General features: G+C 28.0%; 1 protein-coding gene across 2 annotated transcripts in view; it reads left to right on the plus strand.

The window, feature by feature from the left end:
- The window catches only part of Tomosyn (syntaxin-binding protein tomosyn), a 108,517-nt gene that overhangs the window by 75,715 nt on the left and 15,903 nt on the right, over positions 1-16,899 (plus strand). Inside the window, exon 15 of one of the 2 annotated variants that reach the window (XM_065506609.1) lies at positions 8,092-8,425. The exons of the other annotated variant lie outside the window; for it this stretch is intronic. Coding sequence (XP_065362681.1) covers positions 8,092-8,425 — 334 coding nt within the window. The remainder of the gene's footprint in view (positions 1-8,091; positions 8,426-16,899) is intronic. 2 annotated transcript variants of the gene reach the window in all.

The following is a 16,899-nucleotide window of genomic DNA, read 5'->3' on the forward strand; positions in this document are numbered from 1 at the left end:
TCTGTTGATAACACTATAGGGTCCAAACCAAAGGAGCTAGCTGGCTGAAATTTTCCATAAATACTCTCTGTAGATAAGGTTTGGCATTGAAAATGGGAAATATCGGTCCATGATTTCACCTAGCCCCCATACAAATGTACACCCCCACCCTCCTTTTCTGAGGTTCGGTCCATATAATCCCTACAACAGAAAAAGATTTTATTTTCACATATTGATGGTGAGTTTACAAGATTCACCAGATCCGAATATAACACTCTTACTTGTTTCTTTTTTTTGTTAATCTTAAAAGCATATATTTAAATTGAAAAATAGTTCATCTGCTTTCATAAATCATTAAGAAAACTTCGGTAGACCTCTTCAAAGACTTTTCGCTAATTTTTCAAAGATTTATTTAATACTTTAGGTTGTCCATTGTTTTATAATAAAATAGTAATAACGTTTGGGCAAAAAAATATATTCCAATTTTCTTCATTAAACGTTTTACATAACATTTTTTAAATAAAGTTGTTTTTGTATTTTGATTGATTTCATATTTATTGGATTTTTATCCTTTTGAAAGTTTTTAAATTATCTGGTTTTCATATTTAGACTTTATGTTTCATATTTTAGTTTAATTTATCAAAGTATGAAGCCCACTTCATAATAGATTTGTTTCCGTAATTGCAAAAACTATTATTTTAACAATTATTTACATATGGGCAATGACTACTGAAAACTGAAAACCCAAAAACCCTTGAAACTATTTTTCAAGATGATTTGAATAAGAGAAAACACTAAAATATTACATGTGTAAGTATTTAGAGCTTATTACAACATTTTATTGGCAAAAATAATAATTTAAACTGACTATATTTAAATTTTTAATTTAATTGACATGTTTTAGGCTAAAATTGCGGCGAAAAGTAGGCTCCCAATTAGCTTGTAGTATGAAATGAATTTGACTCTGATTGTTTTTTTGCTATTTTCGAATTGTTTATTGAAACCGAATGTATATTTTCTATTCATTTGTTTAGTTTTTGTATACATATATTTACAGAATATATATTGTTTTATTATAAGAGAAAAATCTGTCTCGTACGGTATGTCACGTACGATATTAAATTTTATTTATTATAAAATCATCCAAAGATTGTTTTTATTTAAATATGACGGATTATAAAGGTATTTCGTTTAGTGTAAGAAATTAAAAGAAAACATAACGCCTCTCACGATTCGAATATTATCGCATATTTCTACATGACTTCCGTTTTATGTCACGTACGATATAACCTTATTTCGCTAGATATTTGGGACAACAATGTTTCGTAAGAACTTTTTATTATTTAAAAATATATTAGTACCCTCTGAATGGAACATTTTTGCAAAATCTATTCCACTCTATAGGCTTACAAATGTCACGTACGATGATATGGAATTGCCCATATCTATGTTTCTGCGTTTAAATAAATATGTTGCTTCCACTGTAAACATCCCTTGAAAATGTAGCTAGGTTTGTGAATCCGGCTTCAACCTTTAATTAACTTTTTAATTTTATTATGAATAAAGGTTATAAACTTTTAAGCATTCAAAATATTGCTCTAATTGTTTTAAATATTATCGACATTGACATAATTTTTTGGGGGAAAAACAAGTACATTTTTAATTGTACATATTAAATTGTATGAATCAAGAAGTTTTACATTTGTATTTCTTTTAAACCCATTTTTAAGAATTATTTTTACCAAGAATATTCTCATGGATATAAGCTTAATAATATTTACAAAACATTATTCTCTTTTTTTTATCGATTTCAAACAATAATTCGAATTTAGAATAATTCGTTCACTTGTTATAAATTATTTGAATAATTTTAATATTTTTTATTAATAATGGAAAACAAAGTTATCAATTCAATTTGAATTAACAAAAAAAAAAACACATTAAGTAAGAATGTTCGATAATGTGGAATCACATTAGTACTCGTAATATTTTAAATGCGCAATGATAACACAGGGCAACAAAATCGAAAAAATTTTGGAGGCTTTAAACCACTACACAATTTTGATGTATTGTGGTTCCAGTAGTACAAAAGTGGTAAAATTTTTAAATTCTATGGATAGATATCTTTTTAAATTGTGAATTTTTTTAAATGTTTCTCCACATAATTTATGATAACTCAAAAACGATTAGTTCGATAAGTATGATCGATATCTCATTTTGTTCCTATTACATTTGGCTTTGCGATAAAGTAAACAATTTCTGCCGTTTTCGATTTTTCATGATTTTTATAAAAATGTGTACATAACATGGTTTGATGCATATAAAATAAAAAAGTTAAATTTTGTGAAAATGAGCGAATTCACTTCACATGAGTTTTTTAAAACACAAAAATTAGCTATTTTCACGTAAAAAATATTTTTTTGCTTCAATTTGTTATTATAACTCGGAAATTACTGAGGCGATTAAAACGCAATATATAAACAGATTATAGGTTATGTAAATTTGAACGTTCTTAAGTCGTTCAATAATATCGGACTACCCCTTTTTGAGTTATCATTAATTATGTGAAGAAACATCTAAAAAAATTCACAATTTCAGAAAAAAAAAATATTCCAAAAACATTTTACCATTTTTGTACTTAGGTAACCATGATGTATCAAATCTATACAATGGTTAGTGAAGGCTTTTTTTTGCTGTTGACCTGTGTAATGTATTGTATTGTAAATAATTGTTTTTTAATAAATGATCACAATTCTTTAGGGCTTATAAATATGGCAAAGATACCAATAATAAAATAAACAGGAATGTGATGCTATTCAAATCAAACTATTTGAAATTCGATAGTTTTTAAAGCAATCTTAAGTAATTTTCTTGCAATATAGCAAATATTTTATGGGAGATATGTGATAAAAATGTATTGAAAAAAGTATCAGTATGCAATTTCAAAACAATAACCAAATATGAAGTACTAATAATAAATATATAGTACCATTTAATCGAGAATAACTTGTATCTGAAAAATATTCTAGAGCAAATGTCTATATTGACTGAAGCAACTAATGGAAAGTGTATAATTAGGATGAAATTTAATGTGTTCATGCAGATAAATTGATATTAAATACAAAGGATAATAGCAATGTATCGGTTAAATTTTCTGCATGTCTATTTTTTGACAGTTATTGTAAATACAGTTTCTTTTTTTTTTAATTGCCCTTGATCTGGTGTAATCTGAACATAGTTATATAATAAACTATACATGTATATTACATTTTATCAGCAACTTTTAACGATTTTATTTATTAATTGATACAATATAAATAAATAAATAAAAAACTAAAAAAAATAAACTCAATGCAGTTTGAAATACTTCTACTTTCTTTTACTGATTATTCTAATTCTCTCTTTTCTCTCTTTCTACTTTCAATATCAATATCAATCTCAATTGTTTTTCTCTTTGCATCTTTGTTTCTTTGTACATATTGTTGACCACCTACTTACTTACTCTCTTACAAGCATTTCTCATAAATCAATTATTTTCGTTAATATTTTTTTAATGTGGATTTTATTTTAATTTGTCAATTTTAAGTTAACATTTCGTTTTTAATTTTATATGTATTGGTATATTTTAAGCACAATAAGCAAACAAATGTCAAACATAAATTTAATTAATTAAATTTTACATTAACAACATTACAATACGTACAAAAACATACATATATAAATATTTATGTTTTTGTTTATAAAAAAAAATAATTAATTAAATAAATAAACATACAACGTATGTGTGAATGTATTATATATAGTATAAACACGTATTATGTAGTTACAGTGAAAGTTGGCTAAAACTAATATTTATCCATCTGTCATATAATTCGATAATAATATTTTTAATCTTTACAAAGTGTAAACAGCTGTGGAACTAACAGAACTAACAGCGATTGTATTAGAAATTTGTTTTTTTTTAGGTCACATTTTTATTTTGTTTAATGTTCAAAGAATTTCATTTGAAAAATAAAATATTCTTTAAAAACAGGAAAACATACAGCCTGGTCCACGATGTCGAAAGAATTAAAACAGGGGGTGCAAATCTCATAAAAAAATAAAAAAAGAGTTTTATATTTTTTTAAACATGCAGTATTTTAAGCTTAGCAAAACGGCACCAATGTTTCCGCTAACCATTAAAAAGTTATGAGGCTTCAAAGTTATTTATTTAACAAGAAAATAATAACACTGTCCAAGAATTTGAGACTTTTTGATTGGAACAGAATAGCGATCATATAGTTCTGAAAGGGCATGTTGAGTAGATCATTTTTGTGGAATATACTTATAGTCCAGCTGGTCTGAATTTTTTTTTATAGTGAGTCAAAGTTTGAATTTTTTGATCGAAGGTAGCATTATACTAACTGAAAAAATTTTTGTAAGTTAACATCTGAGAGAATTCTTATTGTCAGAGTTATATTGTGGAATTTTATGGGCATCATTTTCGTGGAAGATCTTAACCCTCCATCTCTTCTCTTTCTCTTCGAGAATATCAAAAAAAAGTCATTTCAAAACGGACATTTAAGGATTAAAATATTCTACGAAATTTTTTGTCTTAAAATTTCAGTGAGGGTCACCAAAGACACAAAAGTTGTAAATAAATCCTTTTTCGCTTAATTAGCAAAATTACACTCTATCTCGGGTCTCACATTTTTTAAAAAACATCTCCAAAAATCCAAGTATGATCCGAATGAGCTGTAATTTAAAATATAAATATTCCTTAAGGAGATCTACAAAAAATATGCATACATATGTAAGTTATCTCTTTCAGTTCAAGAGATATTTAGGTTTATTTATTTATTTTTTTTTAATTTGCTCGATCTTTATTTTGTTTTTTAGATATGGCGAGATTACGGAGGGTTGAATATATCAGCTGTATTGGCTATAAAATTCTGAATAAAATCAAAACAACTTGCTAACAGTTATCTCGTACCTATAAAAAGTTGGAACACGTAAAAAAGGCCGTATTTTTTACGTTTTTTCCCAAAAAAGTCCCTGTATTTTTTTCTTTGTAGAAAAAAAATTTCATTGAGACTATATAAAATTTGTATATGATTCGAAAAGAGAACTTAATGCAAAAGCGTGTAAAGTAATACGTGGCTCACTTAAGGGGACCTAGTCGCCCCAGACCTATCGAAACTTTGCCAACTTTGTTTAAAAAAAAAATAGGTTTGAGTAAAATATTCTAAAAAGCCACTGATCCACTAAAAAGCTCCATATTTGTATAACCCTATATCTTGTTTAAGAAAATACAAATTAATCTTACTATCACATGGTAAATAACGTCACAGTAGGCACTTTTCTAAAAAAAAAACTCAGTTTTTGGAACATATTTTCCCCGTATTAGGAATTTCGGTATTTGAAAATAAAAAATGTCAAAAATTATAATGCCATTGATTTAAGGACATTTGGATCTACAGTATTTTCTAATCTTGTTATAATATCTTTAGCCGTTAACATTTTACATTAATTCAAATTTTATATTTTTGTTCCTGGATAATCTCTATATTATAATTTTTTAATTTCTAAGGTAAATGAAGTCCGACAAATTCATAATATTATTTCATATCACTAAACTGTTAATCCTGAAGTCCCAGGTTTTTCACCAATACCAACAACTTATACAAAAAGCGTATCGGAGCCTCACAAACCTTACTCCCTTTTGAAAAATTTTAACATTTTTATACATTCCATGCAAAATGTGTTTTGGAAAAAACGTAAAAAATACGGCCATTTTCTTTATGTTCCAAATTTTTATATGGATGAGACAACTGTTAGCAAGTTATTTTTATTGTATTCGAAATTTTATAGATAATATAGATGATATTTTTAAAAAAAAATTTGAAACTCTGTAGGCACGCCATATTTAAAAAACCAAAAGAAGTTCGAGCAGAATTAAAAAAAAATAAATAAACCTAAATATCTCTTGAACTAAAAGAGATAACTTACATTATATGCATGTTCTATGTAGATCTCCTGAAGGCCTATTTATATTTTAAATTTCAGGTAATTCGGATCATACTTGGATTTTTGGAGATGTCCTTTTTGTTAGGACTTTTTTTGATTTTCTCGAAAAAAGGGTCAAATTAACCCCTAAAGAGTGGAGATAGAGAGTTAAGATCTTCCACATAAATGATCCCTATAAAATTCCATAATATAACTCTGACAATAAGAATTCTCTCAGACATTGACTTACAACCTTTTTTCAGTTAGTATTATGCTCCCTTCGATGAATAAATAAAAACTTTGACCCACTGTAAAAAAAAATTCAGACCAGCTGGACTATAAGTTTATTCTACAAATATGATCTACTTAACTGGCCTTTCAGTCGCTATTCTGTTCCAATCAAAAATTCTCAATTTGTTGGACAGTGTAATTAATATGAATTAATAATGAACTTAAATCTTTATACCAACTTTTGTGAGGATCAGTGTATCCATATCCCCCATATAACCCCTATATCAGAAAAATATTTTCTTGTCACGTATGGTGGATGATGGTGGATATACAAGAATACAAGACTCTTGTTATATATCTTTGGAAAATTTAAGATATCATTTTTATAACCTTCACCTTCGTGAGAAGGGTATATGTATATAAGTTTGTCATTCCGTTTGTAATTTCCACAATATAATTTTCCGAACATATAAAGTATATATATTCTGGATCCTTATAGATAGCGGAGTCGATTAAGCCATGTCCGTCTGTCTGTTGAAATCAATTTTCTGAAGATATCTTCGGGATCCAAGTCTTCAATAATTCTGTCTGACATGCTTTCGAGAAGCAAAATCGGTCCCCAATTTTCTGAGATATGAGGAAAAAACCAGGACCTCGATTTTTTACCTATTCTTTACCTGTATCTGGATTACTAAGTCATTAATATATACAATATGGATATCTAATGATAGATATTTCAAAGACCTTTGCAACGACTTACATAAGACCATAGTATGTTGGACCTACAATGGGTCAAAATCGGAAAAAATATTTTTAACCTGATTTTTTTTTTCAAAATAAAAAATTTAAAAAACAAAAGTTGTGTTTAAAAAAAAAAATAATTCGAAAAAAAATGTTTTTCCAAAAAATGAAAAAACAACTTTGGAAAAAATAAAATTTTTGTTTATCTAAAAATATTTAAAGTTTGTATTTTGAAGTATAATTTGGTGTAGGGTATATAAGATTCGGCACAGCCGAATATAGCTATCTTACTTGTCCTTTGTTCAAGAACGATTTTCTAGCTGGTTATGCCTTAACTAATAGTTATACTGTCAGTTAAAGTTATTTTTGTATGAAAACTGTCAGTATTAGTTAACACATAACCAGACTTCGTGTTACTGCGGGTAACAGTTCTAAAGTTATTAACAGTTTGACTTTAGGTATTTTGGAGGCATCTATTAGAACAATATGAACTTTGAACATACATATGTCTATTAAAACCAAACTAAATCGAATTTCGAAAATCTGAAGAACTTTAAATTTTGTCGGGGCATGAAATTATCAAGTTCAGAAGAGTAAAAGTTGTACAAAAATAGTTTTAAGCCACTTTCAATACGTATCTACAAATCATAGTTGGTATTTGCTGTGTTGAATGGCGAATATAAATTTCGAATATCGAACTAAAAATGCTGCTGCTGCACAATGTTTTATTTAAGATTAAGTAAGAGTTTATTTTGTTGCAAAATTTTATTTCATTTTCGTTATCGTATTCGTTTTTTGTTTTTTTTTTTTAAATCTATAATTTTCTGTTTGGCTTTGAAATCGTATTTATTATAATTTAGTATTTAATGTTCACTTTAATTTAAATTCTATAAATGTGCATTTTATTGTGTGTTTGTGTGTGTGTGCAAAATTGTTCAAACACATGCATACAAAAAAAAAATAAAAAAAAAATCAATATCAATATCTGTGTATATAGTTAATAAAAAAAATAAATAAAAAATAAAACAAAATATACCTATATATATAGAAAATAGTATAATAAATGAATTGAAATATAATGATGATTTCTCATTACTGTCATATGCCCATCTCTGTTTGTTTTGTTTGTTTGTTCTGATTCGATATTTACCCCAGATAAATGGATCAACCACAGCACCGGTAGCCAGTGCATGCAGCAGTGGTGGTAACAAAGTAGTTGTTTCAGGTAGTCCCAACAATCATCTTCGCTCAGAGGCAAATTCATCGATAGATGAGTATTTAAGCGGCGCTGGTGCTGGTTCAAGTGGCTGTGGTGTTGGTGGTGCTGGTGGTGGTGGTGGTGTTGGCAACGTTATCGGTAGTGCTGGCACTGGAAGCGGCGGTGCTAATGTTGGCAAAGTATCATTTACGGAACAGGCATCCACATCGTCAATATCATTCGATAACGCCGCCGACTCTCAAGCTGCTGGTATTTATATGGGTGATACAGGTGCGCATCCTCTCAAGCACTATTTGCTACAATCTGATTTGTATCAAAGAATTTTTGCCAATCACAACCCCAAGGAGTACATATTCAAAATAAATAAAAAAATTGTTTGCTAAAACTTAATTGTGTACCACAACTACAGTCACTCACTCACTACCTTGCCACTAAACACGCGTACATGCCACATGTATCTGCATATACTTACTACATTACATACAACACCCAAACATTTATGTACATACACATTTACACTAACAATTACATATACATACATATACATATACTATATATGAAAAACATAATAAATTACATAATGACTATTAAAACGAACCTCCTTACGAAATTATGTAGTTCTACTAATGATCATTGGTTCATCTTAATTAAATACATGAACATTTTGAATATTGAATACAAATCAACCTTTTGTAAATTCAAGCTTAAAATTTCAGACAATTTATAAGAAACATTCATGAACACAAGTTTTTACCTTGGGCCTTCCAATTTTGACCCGATTTGCTAAGCGCATACTCTTTGGAGTCCTTTGAATATTTCCACTTTTATTCTTTTAAATTTCGAAAAACTCGCTATGATTTAAATTTTTTTGTTCGTATCTTATAAATCTGATGTCCTCCTCAGACTACATAATACTAAATACAAAATATTTGTTTTCAAAAAATGCATGATGCAAATGCAATTTTTTAATTCATTACACAGGTCAACAGCAAAAAAATGGCTTCACTAACCACTATATAGATTTGATGCATCATGGTTACCTAAGTACAAAAATGGTAAAATTTTTCAATTCAATTTCTTAAAATTGTTCTGCCATTTTCGATTTTTTATGATTTTTTTAAAACAAAAAATTGTATATTTTTACATAAAAAATATATTTTTTATCACACAAAAAAGTTAAATTTTGTGAAAATGAGCGAATTCACTTAATTGTGAATAAATTCGAAATGAATCAATCGATTTATATCTTCGATATATCATTTTGTTGCATTATATGCGGCTTTGCGACAAAGTAATAAACCTGAACAAGTTCTGCCGTTTTCGATTTTTCATGAGTTTTTTAAAATACAAAAATTTGCTATTTTCACTTAAAAAATATATTTTTTGCTTTAATTTTGTTATTATAACTCGGAAACTACTGAGCCGATTAAAACGCAATATATAAACAGATTAAAGGTTATGTAAATATGAACTTTTCTGAGATTACTTCAATAATATCGGACTAACCCTTTTTGAGTTATCATAAATTATGTGGAGAAACAACATCTAAAAAAAATTCACAATTTTAGAAAAAAAAAATTTAAACAAAATCTATCCATAGAATTTAAAAATTTTACCATTTTTGTACTACTGGAACCACAATACTTCTAAATTGTGTAGCGGTTTAAAAAGCCTCCAAAATTTTTTCGATTTTGTTGCCCTGTGTTATTCATTACTTTCTTTTAAATGCATCTTAAATCAATAAAATCCGAAAAATCGCGAATTAAATCAATTAAATTAAATTCAAAATTAAAAGAAATGAAAATGTCTAAATGACTCTAAAAACTATGTTTTTACCAAATATGATCAAAATCGGAAGATCCAAGATCATTTTGTTAGAGATGTCTTATGGAATTTATCATATAGTTGTGTGTTTTTTATTTTTTGTCAAATTTGGAGTAGTGCGGATCGGATTAGTGTGACAATTGTTATAAAAGTTTTGCCAAAACTTAATTAGCAAACAATTGATAAACAAATATAAATATAATAAATAAATGCTATACAAAATTTAATAATGTTTAAATTTGTTGCGAAATAAAGATCTGTTTATTAATTTTCAAATTTATGTTTTAAACTAATATTAAAAAGTTGATTCCTAAAAAACAACTAAAAACTCAGGAAATATAAATAAAATATATTAATACTATATTCTTGTTCAAGTTTGACATAGAAATGGATTTTGATGAACTCAGAACTAATTCTAGAGAAGTTCTGTAAAGCTAACACACCTTATTAGAAATTGTTCGAGAATTAGTTCTTTCACCAGTGATTTTGATTCGAAATTGTAATGTTTGAAACAAACAAGTCCCAAGAAGAAGTTGAGAAATTGTTTCTTCGTATGAAGTCTTGAATTTACAGAAAAAAATATTCTAAAAAAATTAGCTATATGTGTATTTTTTTGGAGCTAAATGAGTTTAAAAATTGTTTCTAATGAAGGTGTTCTTTGAACAATTGTGTTTTATTCTTCTAAAATGCATAAATTGAACCCTAGTAACAACTTACTCGAATAAGAATTGTATAAAACAGATTTTTACTTGATTGTTTTGTTTTATGAAAGGAGAATGCTGAAGTTTATTGTAAAATTTTATATAATTTAATAGTGCTCGCTTTTGTCCTTATTTTATTCCTTTAAATTTGCATCCCAAGGTTTTATAATATTTATCAATCGTATAAAAAGCCCAACTTATAATAAAACCATTTTATAAAGTAACTTTACAGAATATGGTTATTGTAGATATAAGTACATACTCGTATGTAGATATGTAAGTTCAAAGTTTTAATATCTACACCCTACTGGGTAACTTTACATTTTCTAAATTTATGCGATCTTTCACAATGAATTGTCACCAAAAAGTCAGTCATGTCCAAAAGAGTGTCCAAAAAACCGGCAAATTTGAAAAACCGGTTTCCGGTTTAAAGTGAGTTTTTGAAAAAACGGTCTTGATTATGGTATTTTAAAAAAACCGGTTAAACGGTTTCGGTCTTTGTCTTCAAAAAAAAACCGGTTAACCGGTTTGTATTAAAATTTTATTTAATATGAAAAAGGTCTCCTGTTAAAAATTGTGTACTACATCTTCGGAAATTTTGCATTTTTGAATTTTTAAAGCTCTATATTTATGTAATTATTTTATATCTTTTACGAAATATTGTCAAATGCATGCTATAATTTTCTATAAAATAAATCAATATTATTAAAAAAGGTATCAAAGTTTTTCATATATATGTATGTTTGAATGAGCTTTAGAAAATATATTTCATTAAAACTGAAACCGGTGGAGTTTACAAAGATGAAAAAACCGGTTGACCGGTTTTCGGTTTCGATTTTGGATACTCTACAATATACCCAAGCGAAATCGAACATTTTTTTTTTAATTTTTTGGATATTTATACATTTTCGGTCTTTGGACGATTATTTACAACAGATTTCTGCAATTCGACATTATGAAAAATTAGATAAAGAGATGTTCAATTTTTCACAAAAAATTGGGTAATAAAAGACCCACAAAATTTGAGCATTAATTCGATTTTAAGTTAGATCGGATAGATCCGTTTTCTGAAATGTCTATGTTATTTTTATGAAAATGTTTTTATTAAATATTTTATTACTACGGCAGACTACGCAAAGTGGCTTAAAAAAATCGGGAAAAAGTGGCAATAAATCTGACTCTTCTAAACTACTGGTTGGATTTTTAAGTTTAAAGAAAATTAAATTTGTGACCAGCATGTGTCAAAGTCGACATCTGGTTTTTTATTTTTATACCCTTCACCTTCGTGAGAAGGGTATATATAAGTTTGTCATTCAGTTTGTAATTTCTACATTTTTCATTTCCGACCCTATAAAGTATATATGTATATTCTGGATCCTTATAGATAGCGGAGTCGATTAAGCCATGTCCGAATGTCTGTCCGTCTGTCTGTTGAAATCAACTTTCTGAAATTTCTAAGATATGAGGAAAAAACCAGGACAACTTCGATTTTTGATATGGATGTCTGATGATAGATATTTCAAAGACCTTTACAATGACGAATATAATACCATAGTAAGTTGGACCTACAATGGGTCAAAATCGGAAAAAATATTTTTTAACCCGAATTTTTTTTTTCACCAAAAGTTTTTTTGTTGCGTTTGACCCCACTGTGCTACAAAGTTTATTAAAACAAATTTAACAAAGACACAAAATAGTAAATTCAGGTTGGTCACAGAATTCAAGTCCTTACTAAATTAGAGTTAATAAATTGTTTTATTTGTAATATTATGAAAAGTAAAGCTATGTATACACGGTTGTCATATTCTTACAATATTGTCAGATATATTCAACATAAGTTCTCATGGTTGTGTTAACCATTTTGTAAGCATGTTCCTGACAATCTGACAACCGTGTGTACGTATCTTAATATGGGATTCACACGATGACTTTTCAGTAATGCAATTTTAGCAATTCTTTTCTGAATTTGCTTTTACTCCACCCCTCTTACCTACAAAAAGTCATCGTGTAAATCCCGTATAAGAGTTTTTTGTTGAAACTCAGGCAATAGTTTATGTTGTATCAATACTAATAAGATAATTGAAATTAGCAGGCATGTCATAGAAAGAATACCATTCCGATCGAAAGTGGAATTAATTCCGTATTTTGTTTCTTCAGAAAAAGTAAAACGAAAATTTCTTTCGGAATGAAATCACTTTCAGTTTTCAAAGTGGAATTGATATTTCTTTGTAATTATTTGTTTTTCTAAAATGTTTAATCAGTTTCTGTACCAAAAATTTCACTTTTGCTTTAATATAAAAAAAACGGTAAAATTAAAATCAGAAATATAGAATTATTAAATATTTTTGAATTTAATAAATTACAGGGAATCTGAGGAACCTAAAACGAAATCTATCGGAATAAAAACCATTCCGAACAAAATGTGTGAAAAGCCTGAATGATTTGAGTTTGATATATCGAACAAAAAAGTAGAATTTATTTCACTGTTGCACGAAATTGAACTCTGTGACATGCCTGATTTTTTATACTTATCTGTGCAGGTACTGTAGTTCCCAAATACATACATACATACATACGTAAATACATACATACATGCATACATATGTAATTTTTTTACACACACAAAAACAAACAACAAATTTTTTTTATATGTTGCTGTTTTTTAAGAATTTACTTGATTTTGTTTGAAATTAATTAATTTATTTGTTAATAATCTATCTTAATATTTATTTTTGTTGATATATTAATATGAGAGAATTAACGAAATGAGACATATAAATATTGAATGTGTTAGTCGGTAATTGACAGAAGCGTGACATGACAACATGTCACACAAACCTATTTATGTACAATCTCGATAACTTTGCGATCTTAGTATTAGATTTACTAAATATAAATAGATCCTTAATCAAATATCATAAACAATAATCTTTGTGTAGATGCTTTTAAATTTTACAGAATTTGGATCCTTCATGCATAAGTCATGATAGTTGTAAAATTGGGTAAACATAGCAGGGAGGAAACAAAATTGTTCGACAAGCCATCGGACCTTACACTCCTTCCAAATTTCTTAAAACTTTATGGTCATAACTACAAAATTTAAAGTTGGTTTCTCTTTTAACGAGGATCAAAGTTTAAATGTTATTATCCAATTTCTACAATATTTATCTCATAGTAATGCTTATGCACCGTGGTTTCAATATATTTTTGTAATTATATCTTTGTAATCGCTTATCCAATTTCTACAATATTTATCTCATAGTAATGCTTATGCACCGTGGTTTCAATATATTTTTGTAATTATATCTTTGTAATTAGTTTTCCGATTTTAATAAATTTAGGCTTATATAGTCTTATACTTATGTATCAGGTTATACCCAGCCATTACTAAACTACATACTTATATTTAATGCAGCTGGTAGGAAGTAATCATTGAAAAGTAAGCTGTTCAGTAATTGCAAGTCATTACTAAGTTTTTGCTGGGTATGTATTACACAGGTCAACAGCAAAAGAAGGCTTCATTAACCACTATATAGATTCGATGCATAGATTGGATAGTTTTTTTTTTACTTTTTATACCCTACACCACCATAGTGGGGAGGGTATAATGCGTTTGTGCAGATGTTTGTAACGCCCAAAAAAATTAGTCTAACACCCACCTTAAAGTATACCGATCGACTTAGAATCACTTTCTGAGTCGATTAAACGATGTCCGTCCGTCTGGTCGACTAGCTGGCTGGCTGTCCATGTAAACCTTGTGCGCAGAGTACAGGTCGCAATTTTGAAGATATTTCGATCAAATTTGGTACATATTATTTTTTCGGCCCAAGGACCAAGCTTATTGAAACTGGCTGAAATCGGTCCATTATTTCACCTAGCCCCCATACAAATGTCCTTCCGAAATTGAACTTAATCGGTCATAAATGTTTAATTTATAAATGTATCTCCACAAATTACGCTCCAAATAAGTCTTATATATACAAAATTCATGTCACCAAATTTGGTTACGATCGGTCCATAATTAGTCATAGCTCCCATATAGACCCGCTTCCGAAAATCACTTTAACGTGCATAAATTGCTTAAAAATGTTGGTATACTCACAAAATTCAACATAGTAAACTTTCATATAGACACAAATAACACCACCTAATTTCATGGTGATAATATACATATATATATATATATATAAGTTTATTTCAGTAATATCGGAATAAAACTTTTTGAGTTATCATAAATTATGTGCAGAAACATCTACAAAAATTCGCAATTTTATAAAAAAAAAAATTAAAAAAAACTTCTCCATAGAATTTAAAATTTGGACCATATTTGTATTACTGGAACCACAATACATCAAAATTGTGTAGTGGTTTAAAAAGCCTCTAAATTTTTTTTCGATTTTTCGATATGGCCATATCTATATATATAAAAAGGCGGTCAACTAGTTTAGAATAAAATATATTTAAAAAAAATCCGGTTCAAAAATCTAAAATCAGGTACAGTTTAGAAATTGGATAATATCTTATAAATTCGACTTCGACTTAAGAGTCAAACTCTTCTTCTAGTTAAATAGATTTGTTCCATCTTTGGAAAAAAATAATCTTTTGAAATTTTGATATTACCCAATACATGGTCTTTAATTTAATTCTGAATTTGTCTCCTTTTTTCAATTGTTAATGAGCATAGGGCCGTACTGTCATAATAAGTGTTTGGAAAGTGTCAATTGGAATTGGTACTACATTTTACCAGAGTATTCAGTAACAAATTATAGTCAGATATTCAAATTTATTTTCAAAAGTTTTTGAAAATAAATTCAAGTAAAAAAAATCCCGTAAAATATACCACTTCGATGACCACATGTAATGCTGAATGTGGCCATTGTTATTTTCGTTCTTCCTGATGATGCAAAAATTGAGAGACTTACAGACTTACATGTAATTCTTAATAACAAATAGAGAGCAGTACAAGTAAGAGCTCTATGGCTTAGTGATTAGCGCAGCAGTTCTAAGAGACAGTCCCGAACTAGTGATGTTACCCAACATTTAGCGTGGAAACTATTTAATAGTTACGTGACTAGTTATTTTAACTCGTACATGTCTTAAGCAGGTGATTACAATGAGACTGTCCGATAACTGGTCCAAAGTAGTCAACGCATTAGATTCACATACTGGTTACATAGCGTCAGTTAATTTACTAGTTACCTAACCTATGCAGAGTGTACCAACTGGACACCTGCAATAACATCCAATTTGTTTAACTATAAGCTAATACGTACTATATTCATATTAGTAGTACAATTATTTCCGTATTTTACTACTTTCGCAGTTATATGTATTTATATCGCTAAATTAACCAAAATTACATGGGAATTCCGAAGCCCTGAAGGGAATAACGCTAGAGAGGTGTTAGATAACTTTTATTTATAAATGTCAGAGATATATGGAAAATTGCGAAATGTATTGGTCATTGTTCAATATTTTTAGGGTATAGGTTTACTCGACTGATTAATTTACTGTCCTAAAAGTATGTCGTAAAATGTAATCGTCTAAAGAGTATTTTTAAAGTGATTTTAATTTGTGATCCTAATCCTAATATATATGTATAAATTTCTCTATTTAGTAAAAAAGTTTTTAAAAGTAAACACAAGTTACTTAAATTCTTCCATAGGTTTTCCAACAGGGTTTTTTTACACGTTTTTTAAACCCTACTATTTACAAATTTAAGACAAAGAATTTTTAAAATCGTTCGCACTGATTTAATATTTAATGCATTGTTTAAAGCTAAAAACCAAACATATTAATACACATTTTTTTATTCATTTGAGCTAGTCCTAGATGCTAAAACGTATATTTTAAATATCCTTTACTGATTTCCACACGTGCACGAAACGTAAAAGTAACTATTTATATTGGTTTTATGTTAGATTTTTTTTCAGCAATTTTACGAATGTAGATAATTGGGAAATAGCTAAAATTACTTTAATGTCATCTTATTCTCATCTAATTTGCATCATTTAATCGACTCTGCTAATAATGAATATTGTGGAAATTTAAAATGGAATGAAGAAATAGTGAAGAATATAATGAAAAAATACATGTTTTAAAAAAATACTAAATAATCCTAAAAAAGTGTTAAATTGACTTAACTTACAATGCACTATGGCCGAATTTCCAAATTTTGTGGCAAAAAGTCGATTTTCCAACATCAATTTTTTAAAATTT

The sequence above is a fragment of the Calliphora vicina genome, chromosome 4 (genome assembly GCF_958450345.1).
Source record: "Calliphora vicina chromosome 4, idCalVici1.1, whole genome shotgun sequence".
Classification (NCBI taxonomy): Eukaryota; Metazoa; Arthropoda; class Insecta; order Diptera; family Calliphoridae; genus Calliphora; species Calliphora vicina.